Raw genomic sequence first — 17,794 nt, forward strand, 5'->3', positions numbered from 1 at the left:
AAGACTCCTGGAAAGTACCAAGATATCCCAGTGAGCAGGCCCTCCACGCTGGTGAAATCTGGTCTTTAGAAGTGGAACTGACCACTGAGTATCAAAGTTCCCTTGATAACTGTAAGTGCAGCCAGTGTGAAGAAGAACAAAAGCCCCCTAGGTTGCATGAACCCTATTTATTCTCCTGGTCTTGGATAAAATGGCCTGGCCAGGCCAACTGCCTTTTGTCAATTCTCATAATGTCCCCTGTCCTGTGATTTCTGCTTTCATCAGATTTATTATTTTGAGACAAGATCTCATATAGTTCAGGCTGACCTGGAACTCACTGTGTAACCAAGGATAACTGAATTTCTGATTCTCCTGCCTCCACTTCCCAGGGGCTGGAATTACAGGCAAGAACTACCACATCTGTCTATACCAGAATGGTGAATGCTGGTCCTAAAGAGATGGCTCAGTGGTTAAAAGCACTGGCTGCCCTTCCAGAGGATATGGTGGCTCAAGGCCTTTAATCCCAGCACTCCAGAGGCAGAGGCCAGAAGATCTTTTTTTTTTTTTTTTTTTTTTTTTTTTTGGTTTTTCGAGACAGGGTTTCTCTGTGTAGCTTTGCGCCTTTCCTGGAGCTCACTTGGTAGCCCAGGCTGGCCTCGAACTCACAGAGATCCGCCTGGCTCTGCCTCCCGAGTGCTGGGATTAAAGGCGTGCGCCACCAACGCCCGGCTCAGAAGATCTTTTTTAAGTTTGAGGCTAGCCTGGTCTACATGGTGAATTCCAGGCCAGGCAGGGCTACATAGTGAGACCCTGTCTCAGAAACCAAAACAAACAAAACAACAACAAAGAAAAAAAAAGACAGAAAGTAAAATATTTCCAGTCTATGTTATTATTCCTATGCTCAGGATACTGCCCAGTGAGTCAGTCACTTGCTGTTGCCTGCAAGATGCAGGACTCTCAGCTCTGCCTGCATGCCACCATGCTCCCCATCATGACGACAATGGACTGAACCTCTGAAACTGTGAGACCCCTCAATTAAATATTTTCTTTGTAAGAGTTGCTATGGTCAGCCGGGCGTTGGTGGCGCACGCCTTTAATCCCAGCACTCGGGAGGCAGAGCCAGGCGGATCTCTGTGAGTTCGAGGCCAGCCTGGGCTACCAAGTGAGCTCCAGGGAAGGCGCAAAGCTACACAGAGAAACCCTGTCTCGAAAAAAAAACCAAAAAAAAAAAAAAAAAAAAAAAAAAGAGTTGCTATGGTCATGGTGTCTCTTCACAGCAATAAAAACCTAAGACAGGGTGCCACCAGCCAAAACAAAGGATTCCACAAAGGAGAAAGTAGAAACTTGATAAAGCCATGAGTTGAACTGAAGCATGGGCAAATTAAGTGTGGCTACCTTGCTGAAGAAAATCTCTCTCTCTGATGCAAGCAACCTGTTATCGTCTATAAATCCTCTGGGAGGAGAATGGCCTCATAAAGCACGCCCCCCCCCTCCCCCGCCGCCGCCGCCGCCGCCGCCGCCGCCGCCGCCGCCGCCCTTCCTTAGCAGAAAGAGTATCCTGGTAATCATAGCTGTGGACAGTTTGAGGGCAATGGCCATGTTCTGCCCACAGGACAGAATTCCACAATTCTCTGCTTTGAAGTGCCTTTCCTATAACAAGTATGCCTCCCTGGCACTTGAGCTGCCTTTTAGGAGACTTTCCCCTGCTGGGTTGCCTCACCCAGCCTTGATGCAAGGGGAGGAGCTTGGTCCTGCCTCAACTTGGTGTGCCATGCTTTGTTGATGCCATAGGAGGCCAGCCCCTTTCTAAACAGAAATGGAGAAGTGGATGGGGGGGGCGGGGAAGGGTACATGGGAGGCAGGAGGAGGAAATGGGAGGAGAGGAGGGAGGGGAAACTGCAGTATGTAAAATAAATGAAAAAATGTAATTTAAAACAAAAAACAAAAAAACAAGTTTGCCTCCCATGTCCGGCCATGGTTGGACATGCTGCTTGGTTGCAAGAACAAAGGCCCAGAGCAGTGGGAATAGTCAGCTTGTCTGCCATGGAGTCTACAGAGGGGGGGACAGAACTATGCTGCAGGAGCTCAGGCAGCAACAGAGATGCCTGTCATTGGTTCATTCTTTGTTCTCTCTTTTTTTTTACATCTACTAATCTCTTATGTGGGTGTATGCTGAACCATCTCACCAAGCCCATTTTGCTTGCTTGTGTGTCCTTAAGATGTATTTATTGTTGTAGGGAGGGATACATATTCAACAGCATACATGTGGAGATTAGAGGACAATTTTGGGAGAGTTGTCTCTTTCCACTTTTTTTTTTTTTTTTTTCTTTAATTTTTCAAGACAGGGTTTCTCTGTGTAACAGCCCTGGCTGTCCTGGAACTCACTCTGTAGACCAGGCTAGCCTCAAACTCACAGAGATCCACCTGCCTCTGCCTCCCAAGTGCGTGGGATTAAAGGTGTGCACCACCATCACCCGGCTCTTTCCACCTTCTTTTGAGGTAGGTTTTCTTGTGTCTGCCACTGCATGGCAAATGCTCCTGTTTCCTCATCCCATCTTATTACAAGTAATAACATGATTATGCAATATGCAGAATATCCTTGGAAGAGGTTGAAGAGCAGAGTAAATTCTTCCCTAGGTCATGCCAGGTCCATAAAAAAGGACCAAATTTAGGCACCTGCAGAGCTGTGGGAGACACAGTGCAGGGAGGACAGGTCAGGAGAGATAGGAGACTTCATGTTCTAGAGCCAGCCTCCTTAACTCTCATCCTTCCCTTCTTTTGCTGAGAAACCATTACTTCATCTCTCTAGCCTGTCATGGCTATGTAAAGTGGGGTGTCTGTGTCATAACGTTGTCCTGAAGAATAAATGATCTGTATTGTCTGTATAGAGTTTGCAAGGGTTTTACCACAGGATGAGTCCAACTAGGAAGGGACCAATGAATGAGGAGGGCTGGCAATCCAGATTGGCACCATAGAGCTGTCAGGAGTCTCTCCAAGGTGAGATGGAAGCAAAGGCCAATCAGGGCAGAGGTGGTTTCTAAGGCATTTTAGGTTCCTGTGAATGGTGACTTAGAACAACAGCAATTTATTCCATAATTCTGAAAGCCAGTAGTTCAAAAATCAAGGTATTGTAGGATCCTGTGCCCCATGGAGGCTGGAGGAAAGGATGTTTTCATACCAATTCCAGTTTCTAATGATTGGTGGCACAACCCTTTAATCCCAGCACTCAGGAGGCAGAGGCAGGAGGATCTCTGAGATTTGGAGGTTAGCCTGGTCTTTATAGTGAGCTCCAGGACAGCCAAGGTTACCCTGTCCAAAAAAAAAAGGAAAAGGAAAAAAAACTAAACCAATTTCTGGTGGTATTTCTTGGCTTGTGGCTGCATCACTCCAATTTCTGCTTCTGTGGTCACATGGTCTTTCCTCTGTCCACTTTTTCCTTCTCCTCTCTTTCCTTCTTACTGCTAAAATGCTTTCCAAGGGGAAGGTGCAAGCAGTGTCTACTCAATCTCCTAAGGTTCCAATGGCAAACCAAGGCACATTTCACCAAACTTCACCCTGGGGAACCAGTATGAGTTTCCTGGGTTTCCTTACAAGGCACAGGTGAAAGGTTACTTAGAGGGGTGTAGATACTCCGCCCCCAACAGGCCCCACTTAAAAGCCTTTACACAGTAGAAAGGATGGTTTCCCCCATAGCCATGGCTGCATAGAAGGTGCCTCCCTCCCCTAGTCTTCCTGGCCTATATATTCTAGCCCCTTCAAGACAATGTGCAATTAAGGCAGAGCTGCGTATGACTATATACTTAGGTGAGATCTTATGACCCTTCCCAACCCTCCAAGTCTAGACTGTATAATATTTCTGCAAGGGGCTCAGCTGAACTCCCCTAAATGGTGGTTTCTTGGCTCTGAGGATAGCCAAAACCTCCTCCCCCACATCCCACAGTTTCTTACATATAGGCAACGGTTCTGTCTCTTACAAAGGCCCGTCTCAGTAATCCAAGATGATTTCATCATTAGATCCTTACATACATCCTAGTTTGAAAAGGTCACATTCACAGTCTGAATATTAGAACAGGAACAGACCTTTCTGGTGGAAGGGGAGCACTATCCCACCCACCTAGACAGCAAAGATAGCCAGGCCAGAGTGGATGGTAATGATGGATCTATCTGTCATGGATATGAGGCCAAGTTTGGGACTCAGTAGGTCTAGACTGGTCTCTACCAGGTAGATGGACTTATCCAATACCCACACATTCCAAAGCAGGTGAAAATCAGGTGAATGATTTAAACAGACTTCTACAGTATCATCAGCAAGAGCCATGAGGAGCCATCATGAGACTGAAAATTGTAGGAAGGCAGGATTGTAGCCCTGTCCACAGATAGAGTAACTACCCAAGTGCCCTGACGCCTGCCATGAGGTGGGTGTAACAGACCCTGAGACCTTAGCACAACTGACTCCATGATGGAAGTACCATTCAGGCCATAAAACTCAGCACATGGACAGCACCACCTGCCAAAACAAAAAGAGAGACCTACCCATCAAAGCCCATAGTTCCTAGAAAGCCTCCAAATGTACTAACCTTACGTTTTGGCTTCTGTAGTTCTGCTTCTGCCTAAAAATGTTCTTGTTAACTGAAATATGTCAACCCAGGATATGGCTTTTGTGCTTAAAAGCTCACCCTGAGAAAGGCTTGGGGGCTATACTGGGATCCCACCCAGGATAGTCATCAGCTGATAATAAAGACTTTCTATTGGCTTAAATCTGTGTCCAAGTATTTTTTCTTTGATGGATACCCCACAACAGTTGGGAGGCAGAAATAACAAACATGGTGGGACACGCCTTTAGTCCCAGTACTCGGGAGTCAGAGCATGCACATCTCTGAGTTCAAGGCCAGCCTGGTTTACAGAGCAAATTCCAGGACAGCCTCTAAAGCTACACAGAAAAACTGTTTTGAAAAATAAATAAAATAAAATAAGAAAGAATCTTAGGGGTGCTCTAATCCCAACTTTTCTTTTTATTGTATTTTGAGACAGGGTTTCTCTGTGTAGCTTTGGAGCCTTTCCTGAAACTCATTCTGTACCCCGGGCTGGCCTTGAACTCACAGAAATCCGCTTGCCTCTGCCTCCCGAGTGCTGGGATTAAAGGTGTGTGCCACCACTGCCTGGCTTCTAACCCCAACTTTTGAGAGGCAGAGACAGATCTGAGTTCAAGGCCAGTTTGGTCTACACAGCAATTTGCAAGCTAGCCAGGCTACATAATGAGACTTTGTTGCAAAATATTAATGATAATTCTTACAGCTTTGGCTGTTGTTGTGAAGTAGAATCTCATGTAGCCCAAACTGGCCTTAAACTCACGTGTAGTAGAAGGTGGCCCTAAACTCTCAGTTCTCCTGCTTCTACTTCCCAAATGCTGGGCTGTCAGGTGTGCACCACCACCCCTGGCTTGAGCAAACTGAATTTTACCTTTGCAAGTCAATTTCTGGAGTATTTCTCCTAACCTACAGGCCATATTCAGGAGCTCCTCACCTCATGAGGTCTATAAAAATGCCCATTATCAACCATTATGGTGAAGCCAAGGCTTTCAAGGTAGGGTAACACTCCGCTCCTCCCCAGCCCCACTCCCAAAACAACCACAAGCAAGGCGCAGCCTTAAAATCTGCAGCTCAGAGAATGGCTAATTAGGTAGGATTCCTGACAATCCCCTTTTCCCTCCGACCCCACACATAAGGTGTGAACTGAGATCAGAAGGAACTTTTTTTTTTTTTTAAGATGTATTTATTATGTATACAGTGTTCTGCCTGCATCCCAGAAAAGGGCACCAGATCTCATTACAGATGGTTGTGAGCCACCCTGTGGTTGCTGAGAATTGAACTCAGGACCTCTGGAAGAGCAGCCAGTGCTCTTAACCTCTAAGCCATCTCTCCAGCCCTCAGAAGGAACTCTTATCCCAGCAGACGCCCTTAGAAAGTTCGGGAGCTATCCGCTCCCAGAGCTGACCTGTTTGTTCATAAAGACCATTTTAAGAGTAGCTGGGGAAGAGGATTGAGGCCTGTGTAGGGCGGTTAACTTATTTCTGTATAGTGACTATTTCCCATTCTGTCCTTAGGCGATAAATGCAGGGGTCAGCCTAGTTAAAAGACTCCACCTGTACCTGGCGGTGGGGGCGCACGCCTTTAATTCCTGCTCCAGGAAGGCAGAGGCAGGCGGATCTCTGTGACGTTCGGCCCAGCCTGGTCTACAGAGCGAGTTCCAAGACAGCCAGGGGAACACAGAAAAACCCTGTCTGGAAAAAGCAAAACAACCAAAGACACCTCAGTCTGCAGGCAACGAGTCCCGGTTATAAACCTCGAGTCGCCGGGATTTCAGATGAGATCCCCGGTGCCGACAATCTCACCCCACTCCAGAACTCCCTCTCTCTGTGACCCTCCCCCGGGCGGGTCACACAGCTGCTGATTGGTGGTCAGAGTCTCGTGTCCTGAGAAAAAAAAGGGCGGACAAGAGAAGCCAGAGTGCTTAAGATGGCAGTGGTCCCATACCGGAAGCCTGGGACACGCCGAGCCCCGCTGGCCGGAAGGTAGAGAGGGTGGGGCCGATGCTTGCGGACCCGGATCAGTGGTGACCACCAGACCCGACCCCACCAAGAAACGCTGAGCCGACCTGGCTGCCTTAGCTAGGAACCCACGGCCCCTGGCGCCTTGGCTCTGCAGCCCGTTGGCCGTGAGCGTGGACTGAACGTCTGCCCTTTTTAGATATGGCGGTGTTCGTTTCGCGGACGCTTCTGCGCATGCTCACCGACTCACACTCTCGGCCCGTACTTCAGACATCCGCCAGAAGATGGTTGTGGCGCTGTTTCTGACATTGCACATGCGCTGTACGGCTCAAAGGGCGCGTCTCACCCTAACTCCGGACTGGTCGCGGAGCACGTTTGTCCCTCTGCGCATGCGTCCCTGCCTCTGACCCGGAAGTTTTCGCTTCACTTAAAAGCGCCGGCCCGCAGCGCGCGGCCTCTTCCTGTCTGTGCCAGGACGGCGCGTGGTCCACGCCGAGCGACCGAGAAGCCCGGTCTGCGCCCTCAGGTGAGGCTGCGGAGGAGCCCGGAGTTCCGAAGGGGCGGCCCCGTGTGTTCTGAGGGGCGTTTGGGGACCCGGAGGCGGCACCCGAGGCCTGGGCCTTCCCGTTTGGACCTCACCGCGTCCCTCCGGAAGAGTGTCCGGGAAACGCGCCCGGGCCGGGTTGCGCTGCCCCGTTTGCACTGTGTTGGCTCCATACTGTTAACACTCGGCATCCGAGGAAAGTCACTTGGTTCTAGGGTTATATAGCGACCGAACATCTCGTTCTCTTAGTTTTCTAGCGACCCTTTTGCTCAGGACGCGTTTTCCTCCATAGCAGCCCCTAGCTTCTCCATAGCGCCAGACAAGGAAGGAAACACATGTATTGATTTTCCCTCCGGACTCATAAGGTGGTCTTTATCCCCGTATGTTACTCGTGGACTGTTAGTTCGCAGGACGGACGCTTCATAAATGCACAGTGCGAGTTTGATACAGGATGTGTGCCGATGGGTGTCTGCATGGCTTCATGAGCTGTATTATACTGGGTTCCGCGTACCCGCTGTTTAGCTGGGTGACTGTCGGGACCCAGACCTCGGGTTCCTGAGTAAAGAGCAGGTTCTTTCTACACCTCAGTCGTTTCCTACTTTTGGAGAGATGTTCAAAGCTTTTGGGTTCCCTTTTACTACACAGTTTCCCACAAAGTGGAGGTTAGTCTTTAGAGTTTGGGGTAAATATGACTGTTCTAGGGTGGATGAACAATAACGGTTTCTTGTTGCTATCCCGTCCCCCAGAATGACGGAGTGGGAGACAGCCACACCAGCGGTAGCAGAGACCCCAGACATCAAGCTCTTTGGGAAATGGAGCACTGATGATGTGCAGATCAACGATATTTCTCTACAGGTAAAAGGACTTCGTGGTAGCCTTTTTGGCTTTTGATTGAGAGCAGGTGTGGATTCTTCCAGTTCAGAAAAGGACATATGACATCTAGGTTTAAACCAGTTCATGTTTATGACCAGATAGAAGAGCAGTAACTGGACAGCCATATCCTTGCCTTTTTACAACCTATACCAAAAGTTGTTACAGTGTATTGGGTTTTTTTTGTTTTTTTGCTTTTCTGAATCCATTGTCTTTTGAGACAGGGCCTTGGCTATGTAGCCCTGGCTCGCTTGGAACTCATAGAGATCCTCCTGCCTCTGTTCCCCAAGTGCTGGAATTAAAGACAAGTGTTACTACATCTGTCTTTGTATCATTTTGCATTCATATGTTCAGTTGGCAGTCTCCTCTGTTGAACAGACCACTTCAACCAACCTGAACAGTGTTGGTGCCCTTGTCAAAGTCAGTTGGTAAGCTGGGCATGGTGGTGTGGGCCTGAACTGCTGCTTTCAGGCTACAGCAGGAGGATTTTGAGTGTGCGGCCAGTTGTAGCTACATAGTGAGATGCCCCTAATGCCCCCTCCTAAGTGTCAGTTGGCTCTGGGCGTGTGGGTGCTATTTAATGGCTGTGTTAGTGTATGTGCAAATTAAAGTGGTTGTGCTCTTTCTCTTTTTTTGCACTCATATCCCTTTTGAGACAGTCTCATATAGCTCAGGCTGGCCTAAAACACACTATATAGTGGAAAGAGCTAATCATCTTGTGTACTCTGCACAAATGCTGGGATTGTAGGCATATATCACCACACCCAGGTTTACACACTGCTGGAAATTGAACCCAGGTTTTTGTATGTGCAAGGCAAGACCCTACTGACTTTTGCTACATCCTTAGGCTCACTTGTCCCTTTTGTTCAAAGAAATTAAATTAAAATAAAGATGCCACAGAATGGGCCTGTGCAGGGGCTCTGCTTGTAAAGACAGTTACTACTAAGCCTGGCAACATAAATTTAACCCTTGGAATTCACAGATAGAAGGAGAAAACTGACAGCTGTAAATTATCCTCTGACTTCTATACGTACATAACATGCACAAAGTAAATAAAGGAGAAAGGTATACAACAGGACCCAGGTATTCAAAGTATATTCAGGCTTGTCTGGTGGGTCTTTACTTTGTGCGTTTGTTTACAGAGGTCTGCGATCTTATTTTTGCTGTTAGGGATTGAATCCAGGGCTTTTCACATGCTAGGCCAACTACCACCTAACTAACTGCAATGTGTACATACCCAGTAACTTCTTAGGTAAGGAGTAAGATTGTAAATGTTTTCTGTCTCGCAGGTCACATTGAATCTCAATTATTTTTCTCTTTTTTTATGTATTTGTATTTTATTTACATTGGTGGTTTGCCTACATATATGTCTGGGTGAGGGTGTTGGATCCCCTGGAACAGGAGTTATAGACAGTTATGAACTCCCAACTATGGGAGCTGGGAATTGAACCTGGGTCCTCTGGAAGAGCAGCCAGGGCTCCTAACCTCTGAGCCATCTCTCCAGCACCCACCCACCCCCTTTTTTTTTTCCCTTTTTTTTATATGACTTATTGAGAGAGTGTGTATGTCTTACTATGTAGTCATGGCCTGGGGTCACCGTGTTGCCCAGAATAATCTACCAAGTGCTGCCACGTGTCCTATAGTGCCCTGGACAGCCCTCTCCTCCCAGTAAGGTCTCAGTGTGTTGCCCTGACTGTGCTGAGAGACACTGTAGACCAGGCTAGTTTTGAACCATTAGTGATCCTCTTGCCTCCCGAGTGTTGGGATATAGAGGTGTGTGGGTGGGTGACTTCACCAGTCACTTGTTCAGTTCTATTCTCAAGGCTCACATTCACAGCCTGCTGGGGGCATGCCATGCCTTGAGCCAGTTCTCAGCCCCCTCCGATGCCCGTCTGAGGCCGGTCCCACCCCTGATTGCCCCTTCATCCTCACTTTGCCACCCAGGATTACATTGCCGTGAAGGAGAAGTATGCCAAGTACCTGCCCCACAGTGCGGGGCGGTATGCCGCCAAGCGCTTCCGCAAAGCCCAGTGCCCCATTGTGGAGCGCCTCACTAACTCCATGATGATGCATGGCCGCAACAACGGCAAGAAGCTTATGACTGTCCGAATCGTCAAGCATGCCTTTGAGATCATCCACCTGCTCACCGGTGAGGTAAGACTGCCCTTGATTCATGCCAAAGCTTCACGGTACATCTGCCAGATTCATCACCTGTGACACTGCCACCTTGTTCTGGGGAGGTTGGGGGTGGGTGTCAGGCTCATGGCCTCCCTTTCTTCCAGAACCCTCTGCAGGTCCTGGTGAACGCCATCATCAACAGTGGCCCCCGGGAAGACTCAACCCGAATTGGGCGAGCTGGGACTGTGAGACGTCAGGCTGTGGATGTGTCCCCACTGCGCCGTGTGAATCAGGTGCGTCAGAGGCTTGTGAAGGGCTGGGACAGGAACCACCAGCATGAGTGGGTGGAGTTCTGGCTTGCATGTTTTACCCAGAGCCTCACTTCCTCCAGGAAACCTTCCTGGATTTCCACCCTGTGTGGGGCAAATGGAGCCCCAGCCCTCCTCCTGGTCTGGTTCATTTAATTCCTAGTGTGTAGTTTTACAGCAGGTTTAGGGTTTTTTATTTATTTGTTTTAAACTTGATCCATTTATGAGCCTCTTGAGTGGTGGCACATATCCGTAGTTTTAGCTGTTTGAGAGGCACAAGGTGGATTTGCTTGACCCTGCATACCATGGGGAAGTCAAGAGCATCTCACACTTTGCTGGCACTTCTTAAGTCTTGTTAGTAGGGGCCCATGTTTTTTTGTTTGTTTTGTTTATTGTTTTAGCCTGCCGTCTGATAGGATGTCTGCTCCCTTGTATCTCATCTCTGGGTGACAGCGTGTAGTGATGAAAAGCGGGTTTCTGTAGAGGTGGGTCCCAGATCACTGGGAGGACTGGTACCCTTGTGTGGCCTAAGCCCTACCTGTCTTCTCTAGGCCATCTGGCTGCTGTGCACAGGAGCTCGTGAGGCCGCTTTCAGGAACATTAAGACGATTGCTGAGTGCCTTGCAGATGAGCTCATCAATGCTGCCAAGGTGGGTCAGGGCACACAGGTTGGGTATCTGGGGGCTCATCCACCATTCAGAGCTAACCACCTGTCTTTGCAGGGCTCCTCCAACTCCTACGCCATCAAGAAGAAAGATGAGCTGGAGCGTGTGGCCAAGTCTAACCGCTGATTTCCCAGCTGCTGCCTAATAAACTGTGTGCCCTTTGGGAAAGTTCTACCTGCCTTTGTTCTTGTCTCTCATTGAGGGGGTAGGGTGCTTCCCATGGCTATAGGGGATGCTCACCTTCCTGGCATGTTGACCCACGAGAAATGTATTTCCCTGGCAAGTACCACTCTGGTCTAGTGCTGGTCACAGGGTGTAAGCTCAGTGCCCGGGAATGACCCAGCAAGTGCTGGGGGTGAGGGGAGGATTGCTGCTACCCTCCGGGTCTGATAAAGGGGAAGGGCTGGGGTGCTAAAGATCCATATTATATGCAGACAATGTTGAGGGTGTTTCAAATAGTCCCTGTTGGGGCTGGAGAGATGGTTAAGAGCACTGGCTGTTCTTGCAGAGGTCCTGAGTCCCAGCAACCACATGGTGGCTCACAACCATCAAATGAGATCTGACACCCTCTTCTGGCATGCAGGCTGGTTACTGTATACATAATAAATCTTTTTTTAAAAAAGTCCTGTTAGGTCTGTCTAGTTGGGGTATGATGGGGTCCAGTTTGCTCACTCCCTTAGTGTTTATGTGCAGGCTTCACATGTCTCCAGGAGCCCAGCTGTGGAGGCTTTGCAAAGTGGTCCATGGCCCTTGTGCCATTGAACTTCCTGCCACCCTTGCATCCATTATAGATCAGACTTGGTGTTCGTGCTAGTAGGAGGAGCCTGGGGGCGGGGTAAGCAGCCAGACAGGTTTGACAGGTACATGGGAACCTGGAGAGGGCTGGCCCAAGGTCAGGTGCCCTCCAGGGAGGGGCACTTGACAACCTAGTGGCAGACAAGCCAGGAATTGGGGTCAGAACAGGAGAGACTCACCAGGATACTCATCTGAACCAGCATCAACAGGTAGGGTGTCTGTAAACTTGGCTAGCCATTTCTGTCTGGTGTCAGATCTTACACCCTGGGTTTCCTACTTTGCTTCTCAGCTATTAGGTACCTCTTTTGTTCCAGAATCTGGTGGACAAGTGACAGGTTCTCAACCTTAATGTTGCGACCCTTTAGGGATCGCTCATGTGGTGTTGGCCCCCAACCATAAATTATTTTTGTTGCTACTTCATAACTAATTTGACTACTGTTATGCCTTGTAATATGTAGACATCTTTCCCTGTGGTCGTTGGCAACCCTTATTAATAGGTTGCAACCCACAGATTTAGACAGCCTGGAGTCTAAATACTGCTCCTCTGTTCCCTGTGGCGCTATTCTGACTTGGTTTGATGTTGGGTCTTCCCTCTTGCATCTCCCTTACGACTTGTAAAGCTGTTTCAGTCTGTTACCTAGTTTGTCTCGACTTTGGGGACTGAGAGTCCAACTAAGGACTCGTCTCTGCCTCCTTGGACCCACTCTGCATAACTTCATTCTCCCTGCTCCCCTCAGAAATCTTACCAACCTGCCACAACCTCCAGATCCCTACCTGAGCCCTTCTCTTCATAGGTACAATCTGGATGCCGTGTCCTCGGCTCCTCTGGCTCCGCCGCCACCGAGCCTCCCAGGGCTCAAGCCCGGGCTCCCCAGGTACCCTCTCTGCACCCACATCCCCTAGCAGAGGCGAAAATGAGGACGCAGAAGAGGAGGAGGGCGACGGCAACCCGGGCGACAGCCCCATCCTGCCCCCTGCATCCCCCATGGAGTGCCTTATCTGCGTGTCACCCTTCGACGGCGTTTTCAAGCTACCAAAACGCCTGGACTGCGGCCACGTCTTCTGTCTCGAGTGCCTGGCCCGCCTATCCCTTGCTACGGCGGGTGGCGGTGACGCAGTGGCTTGCCCCATGTGCCGTGCGCCCACGCGCTTGGCCCCGCGCCGGGGCCTTCCCGCTCTACCCACGCAGCCAAGTCTGCTGCCTCGCGAGGCGCGCGTGGCACCCCTATGCCAGGGCTCCGTGCGATTCGACCGCCGCCGAGGGCTCCTGTACCTGCGGCCACCGCCACCGTCCCCGGGGCCACGCAAGAGTCGCACAGCGCGTGCCCCGCCGCCTCCACCTCCGCTGCGCCTCGGCCGCCCGCTGTCGCGTCGCCTGTCCATGAGCAGCCCCACATGGGCCTTCAACGCGGCTGTGGCTCTGGCGGTGCTGGTGGCCGCGGGCCTCGTTGTCTCTGGTGTCTATATCTTCTTCCTCATCCCTCATGTCACCACCTCCGGCCTTGCGCGGCCTCAGGTTGTAGCTCTGGCCCCTGATCCTAGCTTCTGGCAACCGCCGAGGCCCACACCAATGGCATCCTGGACCCACACCTGGATGCCACGCCCCACAAAGCCTGATCTAGACCTGGATAGTACCCTGCCAGAGGCTACCAAGGACACGCCAGAGCTTGAGGAGGCTACCAAGGACCCAGGGACCCTGGATACACTACCAGATCAAACACCTAAGGCAGAGACTGACCTTGGCTGGAACCTGCAGGCACAGGATGCTGGGAAAAGGTTGTAACTACAGCAATAAATGCCTCAGTGCGATAAGCCCTGTCTCCTGGTCTGAGGATTTCTGTTATCCTGGAGGGCATTAACAGAATGCGTCTCTCCAGACTGGGGACTGAAAAGGCATGAACTCTCTCAAACCACTATAATCATTCCATGAGAATGTCTGATTCCCATGACCATCTAATTGAAGGTACCAGGCCACGCATGTAAGGGTCCTACTGACGATTACTTCTGAACCACATCCTTGTGTGGGTCTAGTTTGGGTACCCCAGATTCTCATCTCTGTGGGAGTCGAGCTGGCCTCCTACCCCCCACCCGTGACATCTATACCGGACTGTGTCAAGGTGCCTTAGCTTTGATCTTGATGGGATGCTGTTAGAATTACTTCAAATCATCATCACCACAGCCCCCTAAGGGAGACATTCCTGGTCAGCTCTGGGGATGAAGGCTCGGATCCACTCATCCTTTGGACTCACCACAGTGGGGCTGGGGCCCCTATCTTCGGAGTACAAAACTTGTTACTATTCTGATTATGTGTCTTGCTGCCCACAGCTAGTCTGTAAATTTCAGCACGTGCTCACCTGATGAGGACTCTGACTCGGAGGGCCAGGGGTGGCCTGGCTAGGAATGGGAGGGGCCCTGACTTCTGAAAACTGGTTCTCATTTGGGAAGTATATCCCAAGCTGGTCTGGGAGTTTGATGTCCCCTCCAGACTTTGGTTTCTGGGACCTACTCAGTACCTTGCGGAACAGTTCTGGTCATCACGGGAGAGTTAAGGCCTCCCTGTGGCTCAGACAGAATCATTCAATATGAGAAGGCCCTGGCCCTCCATAGCTTACATGAGAGATGGCTGGTCCTGTGTCCACTTTAATCCCATTATCCCCATTCTTCCCCTTCTCCGGGGCTCCATCAGCTCTGCCCAGCCTTCCATCTATGCCTCTGCTGAAGTTGAAGCCTTTCCACCTCTATGGAAGGTGGCTCCTGTCTTCCTTCCAAAAGCCTTTTTGGCTTAGACACAGAGTAGGAGGAAGGCAGCTATTCTCTGCATAGGCTGACCACAGACCTCTGAAACGCCGTGTCCTGGCTTACCTCACTTGGCATGAGACGATGTGTGTTAAGGGTGGGCAGCATTTTCCAGAATGAAATGTGACTTCTACATATCTGGAGGCCTCTGTGTGGTTTATTTACGTGTGTGTCCTCAGCACCAGGCATCAGCTGGTACAGAATGGTTGTCGGGGCGTGACAGCATCAGAGACGACCGAAAGGCAGCCTGGGAATGCCCATGGGCACCCTAGGCTTGCAAGCTGCCAGCTACCAGGGGGCCTTGGCATGCCTGTGGGAGCAACTCGGCTGCTGCTACCAGGTAGGAAGCCAGAGGAAGAACATCAGGGAAGCCAAGGGTGTGTCTTCGCAGACCAGTTCTTGGGTCATACCCGGGTGCCAACGTCACCCACAAAGACTGGGATCAATGCACTGGGTCACTGGGAACCACTGCCCAGCTTCACAGGCTGGTCCAGTGGGAAGAGTGGGGGTTCTGTTTTAGTTTTCTCTGGCTACTGTAAAAAACTTACCCCTGATACCATGTCGTAGAACCACACAAATTACCTCACAGTTCTGTAGTCCAGAAGCCTAAGATCCTATCATGGGGCTAAAACTGAGGGGCCTCACTAAGTGTGGTGGCACAGAAATGTAATCTCAGCACCTGGGAGGTGGAGGCAGGAAGACCAATAGTTCGAGGCCACCCTTAGCAACATAGGGAGTTTGAGGCCAGCCTGGTTATGTGAGATCCTGTCACAAAATAAAAATCAATAATCATTCAATAAGCTTGGGGAGCCAACAGTCCCAGGTCCTTCTGAAGACTAGGAGAATCTATTTCCTTAAATGTCCAGCTATTAGAACTGCCTTCCTTGACTTGTGGTTTCCTCCAAATTTCCTTGACCCTCCAGCTATCTTCTTTCATTTATAAAAATATTAGGAGCACACTGGACCCACCTAGCCAGATAATCCAAGACAATTAACCAACTCAAGGTGTGTGTGTGTGTGTGTGTGTGTGTGTGTGTGTGTGTGTGTGTGTTGCTGAGAATTGAACCCAAGACCTCACGAATACACTCCACCACTGATTTACATGTACAGTCATTTTTGAATATTTATTTATTTTATTCATTATTGTTATTTAGTTTTTCAAGACAGTTTCTCTGTGTAGACCCAACTGTCCTAGAACTCACTCTATAGACCATGCTGGCTTCAAACTCACAGAAATCCACCTGCCTCTGCCTCCCAAGTGCTGGGATTAAAGGCATGCACCAGCACCACCCTGCCTGAATTTTTTTTAATTGTTATGTTTTTTTATGTGTATGAATATGTGTCTATGTATGCTGTGTATACACCCAAGGAGGTAAGAAAATTCAGCTCCCTGAAGCTGGAGTTCTGGGCAGTTGTGAGGTGCCCGACGTGGGTGCTAGTAATGGATCTTGGGTCCTCTGCAAGAACAACACAAGCTCTTAACCACTGAGCCATTTTTCCAGCCCCTGAATTTTTTTTCTTAAGAGATATGGTTTCTCTGTGTAGCCTTGGTTGTCCTAGAACTCACTCTGTAGCCCAGGCTGGCCTAGAACTTAGAGATCCACCTGCCTCTGCTTCCCAAGTATTGGAGTTAAAAGCATACACTACCACCACCCGGCTGAATTTTTATTTTATTGTTTGTTTTTGTTTTGTTTTTTTGAGACAGGGTTTCTCTGTGTAACTCTGGCTGTCATGGAACTCACTTCTGTAGACCAGGCTGGTCTCAAACTCAGAGATCTGCCTGCCTCTGCCTCCCGAGCACTGGGATTAAAGACGTGTGCCACCACTGCCCGGCCTGAATTTTTGTTTTGTTTTGGTTTGGTTTTGGTTTTTTGAGACAGGGTTTCTTTGTGTAGCTTTGCGCCTTTCCCCTGGAACTCACTTGGTAGACCAGGCTGGCCTTGAACTCACAGAGATCCGCCTGCCTCTGCCTCCCGAGTGCTGAGATTAAAGGCGTGCACCACCACCACCCAGCTGAATATTTGTTTTTAAGACAGCTTTTCACTGTGTTTTCTAGGCTGGTCTTGTTGAACTTAAGAGTTCTTTCCTTCATGCCTCAGCCTTGAGCAGCTGGGCTTACAGGCCTGTGCCACCAGTCATGGCCTCCCATTTTTAGATCCTTCATCACAACAACAAAGTCTATTCTGCCACGTAAGATATAGTCCAGGGATTAGGAAGTGAATGTTTTTGGAAGCCACTATTCAGCCCACTGAGTGGGGAGTGGAGTCTCATCGATAGGCCCCCCCTCAGCCCTCCCTTCCTCCATCCCAACCTGGGTGAGTGGGGGGAGGCAAGAGTAGGCTTGGTCTGGGTGGACCAGAAAGGGGTCTTTGGCTAGCAATACACAGGAGGAGGAGAGAAGAGTCTCAGCCTGATGGAGGTCCATGAAGGCTGCCTTAAGGAAGAGACCCAGGGCTGACTCAGAGATGGTTCAGCAGTCAAGAGCAGTGACTGCTCTTCCAGAAGTCCCGAGTTGGTGGAAATTGATCTGATGCCCTCTTCTGTATGCAGGCTAATACATGGATAGATCACTCATGTATCAAATACATAAATAAAAATCTTTTTAAAAATTTAAAACAGGAAGGTTCCCAACAGCTGTATCTGCATGTATGCTTAGGAGCTGGTGTAGCCTACACAAACGGACAATGTGAAAGCTGGGTAGACGCTGAGGGTCCTTCCTTTCTAGTCCTAATCTGCCTTTTAGATGCCACTGCAGCATCTTCACCCCTCTTCATCCCAGAGCTTGGAGCCTGGGCCTTTTCTCCTCCACTAAGAGGAGGCTGGCGTCAGAACCCAGAGGTTGCCCCGCATCTGCTAATTACTACCTTGGTGCCTCCCTACCTGTTACTGCCTACCTTTCCCAAGCCCTGTCGCCAGCTCTCTTCTCCTGAAATGTGTGGGGCGGGGAACACGACAACACAAAGGGCTCCATTCTACCAGACGGTTCCAGCCTTTCTCAAAGAGGGTTATAAGGATCCCCTGGCATTGTGTGGGTCCTCTTGTGGTTAAGGCCAAGATGGGCCTCAGTGAACCTTTAGGAACTAAAAACTGGAGTTGCTATGGCGATGTTGGACATCACTAAGGGGCTAGGCATTTATTCCTCACAATAATAATAACGCAGGCTCGCTAAACC

At 49.7% G+C, this 17,794-nt stretch overlaps 2 protein-coding genes across 2 annotated transcripts; both read left to right on the top strand.

Moving 5' to 3' along the window:
• The first annotated feature begins 6,218 nt into the window (after window positions 1-6,218).
• Window positions 6,219-11,205, top strand: Rps5 (ribosomal protein S5). Its single transcript, XM_006997203.4, has 6 exons — window positions 6,219-7,052; window positions 7,817-7,925; window positions 9,885-10,094; window positions 10,223-10,351; window positions 10,918-11,016; window positions 11,089-11,205. Exons 2-6 carry the CDS (start codon window positions 7,818-7,820, stop codon window positions 11,155-11,157), a joined length of 615 nt encoding a protein of 204 aa, XP_006997265.1. The 5' UTR covers window positions 6,219-7,052; window position 7,817; the 3' UTR covers window positions 11,158-11,205.
• A 144-nt stretch (window positions 11,206-11,349) lies between these two features.
• Window positions 11,350-13,638, top strand: Rnf225 (ring finger protein 225). Its single transcript, XM_076571246.1, has 2 exons — window positions 11,350-12,035; window positions 12,621-13,638. The coding sequence occupies exon 2, from the start codon at window positions 12,632-12,634 to the stop codon at window positions 13,607-13,609; it is 978 nt and encodes a 325-aa protein (XP_076427361.1). The 5' UTR covers window positions 11,350-12,035; window positions 12,621-12,631; the 3' UTR covers window positions 13,610-13,638.
• Window positions 13,639-17,794: the final 4,156 nt, after the last annotated feature.

Source organism: Peromyscus maniculatus, chromosome 1 (genome assembly GCF_049852395.1).
Source record: "Peromyscus maniculatus bairdii isolate BWxNUB_F1_BW_parent chromosome 1, HU_Pman_BW_mat_3.1, whole genome shotgun sequence".
NCBI lineage: Eukaryota > Metazoa > Chordata > Mammalia > Rodentia > Cricetidae > Peromyscus > Peromyscus maniculatus.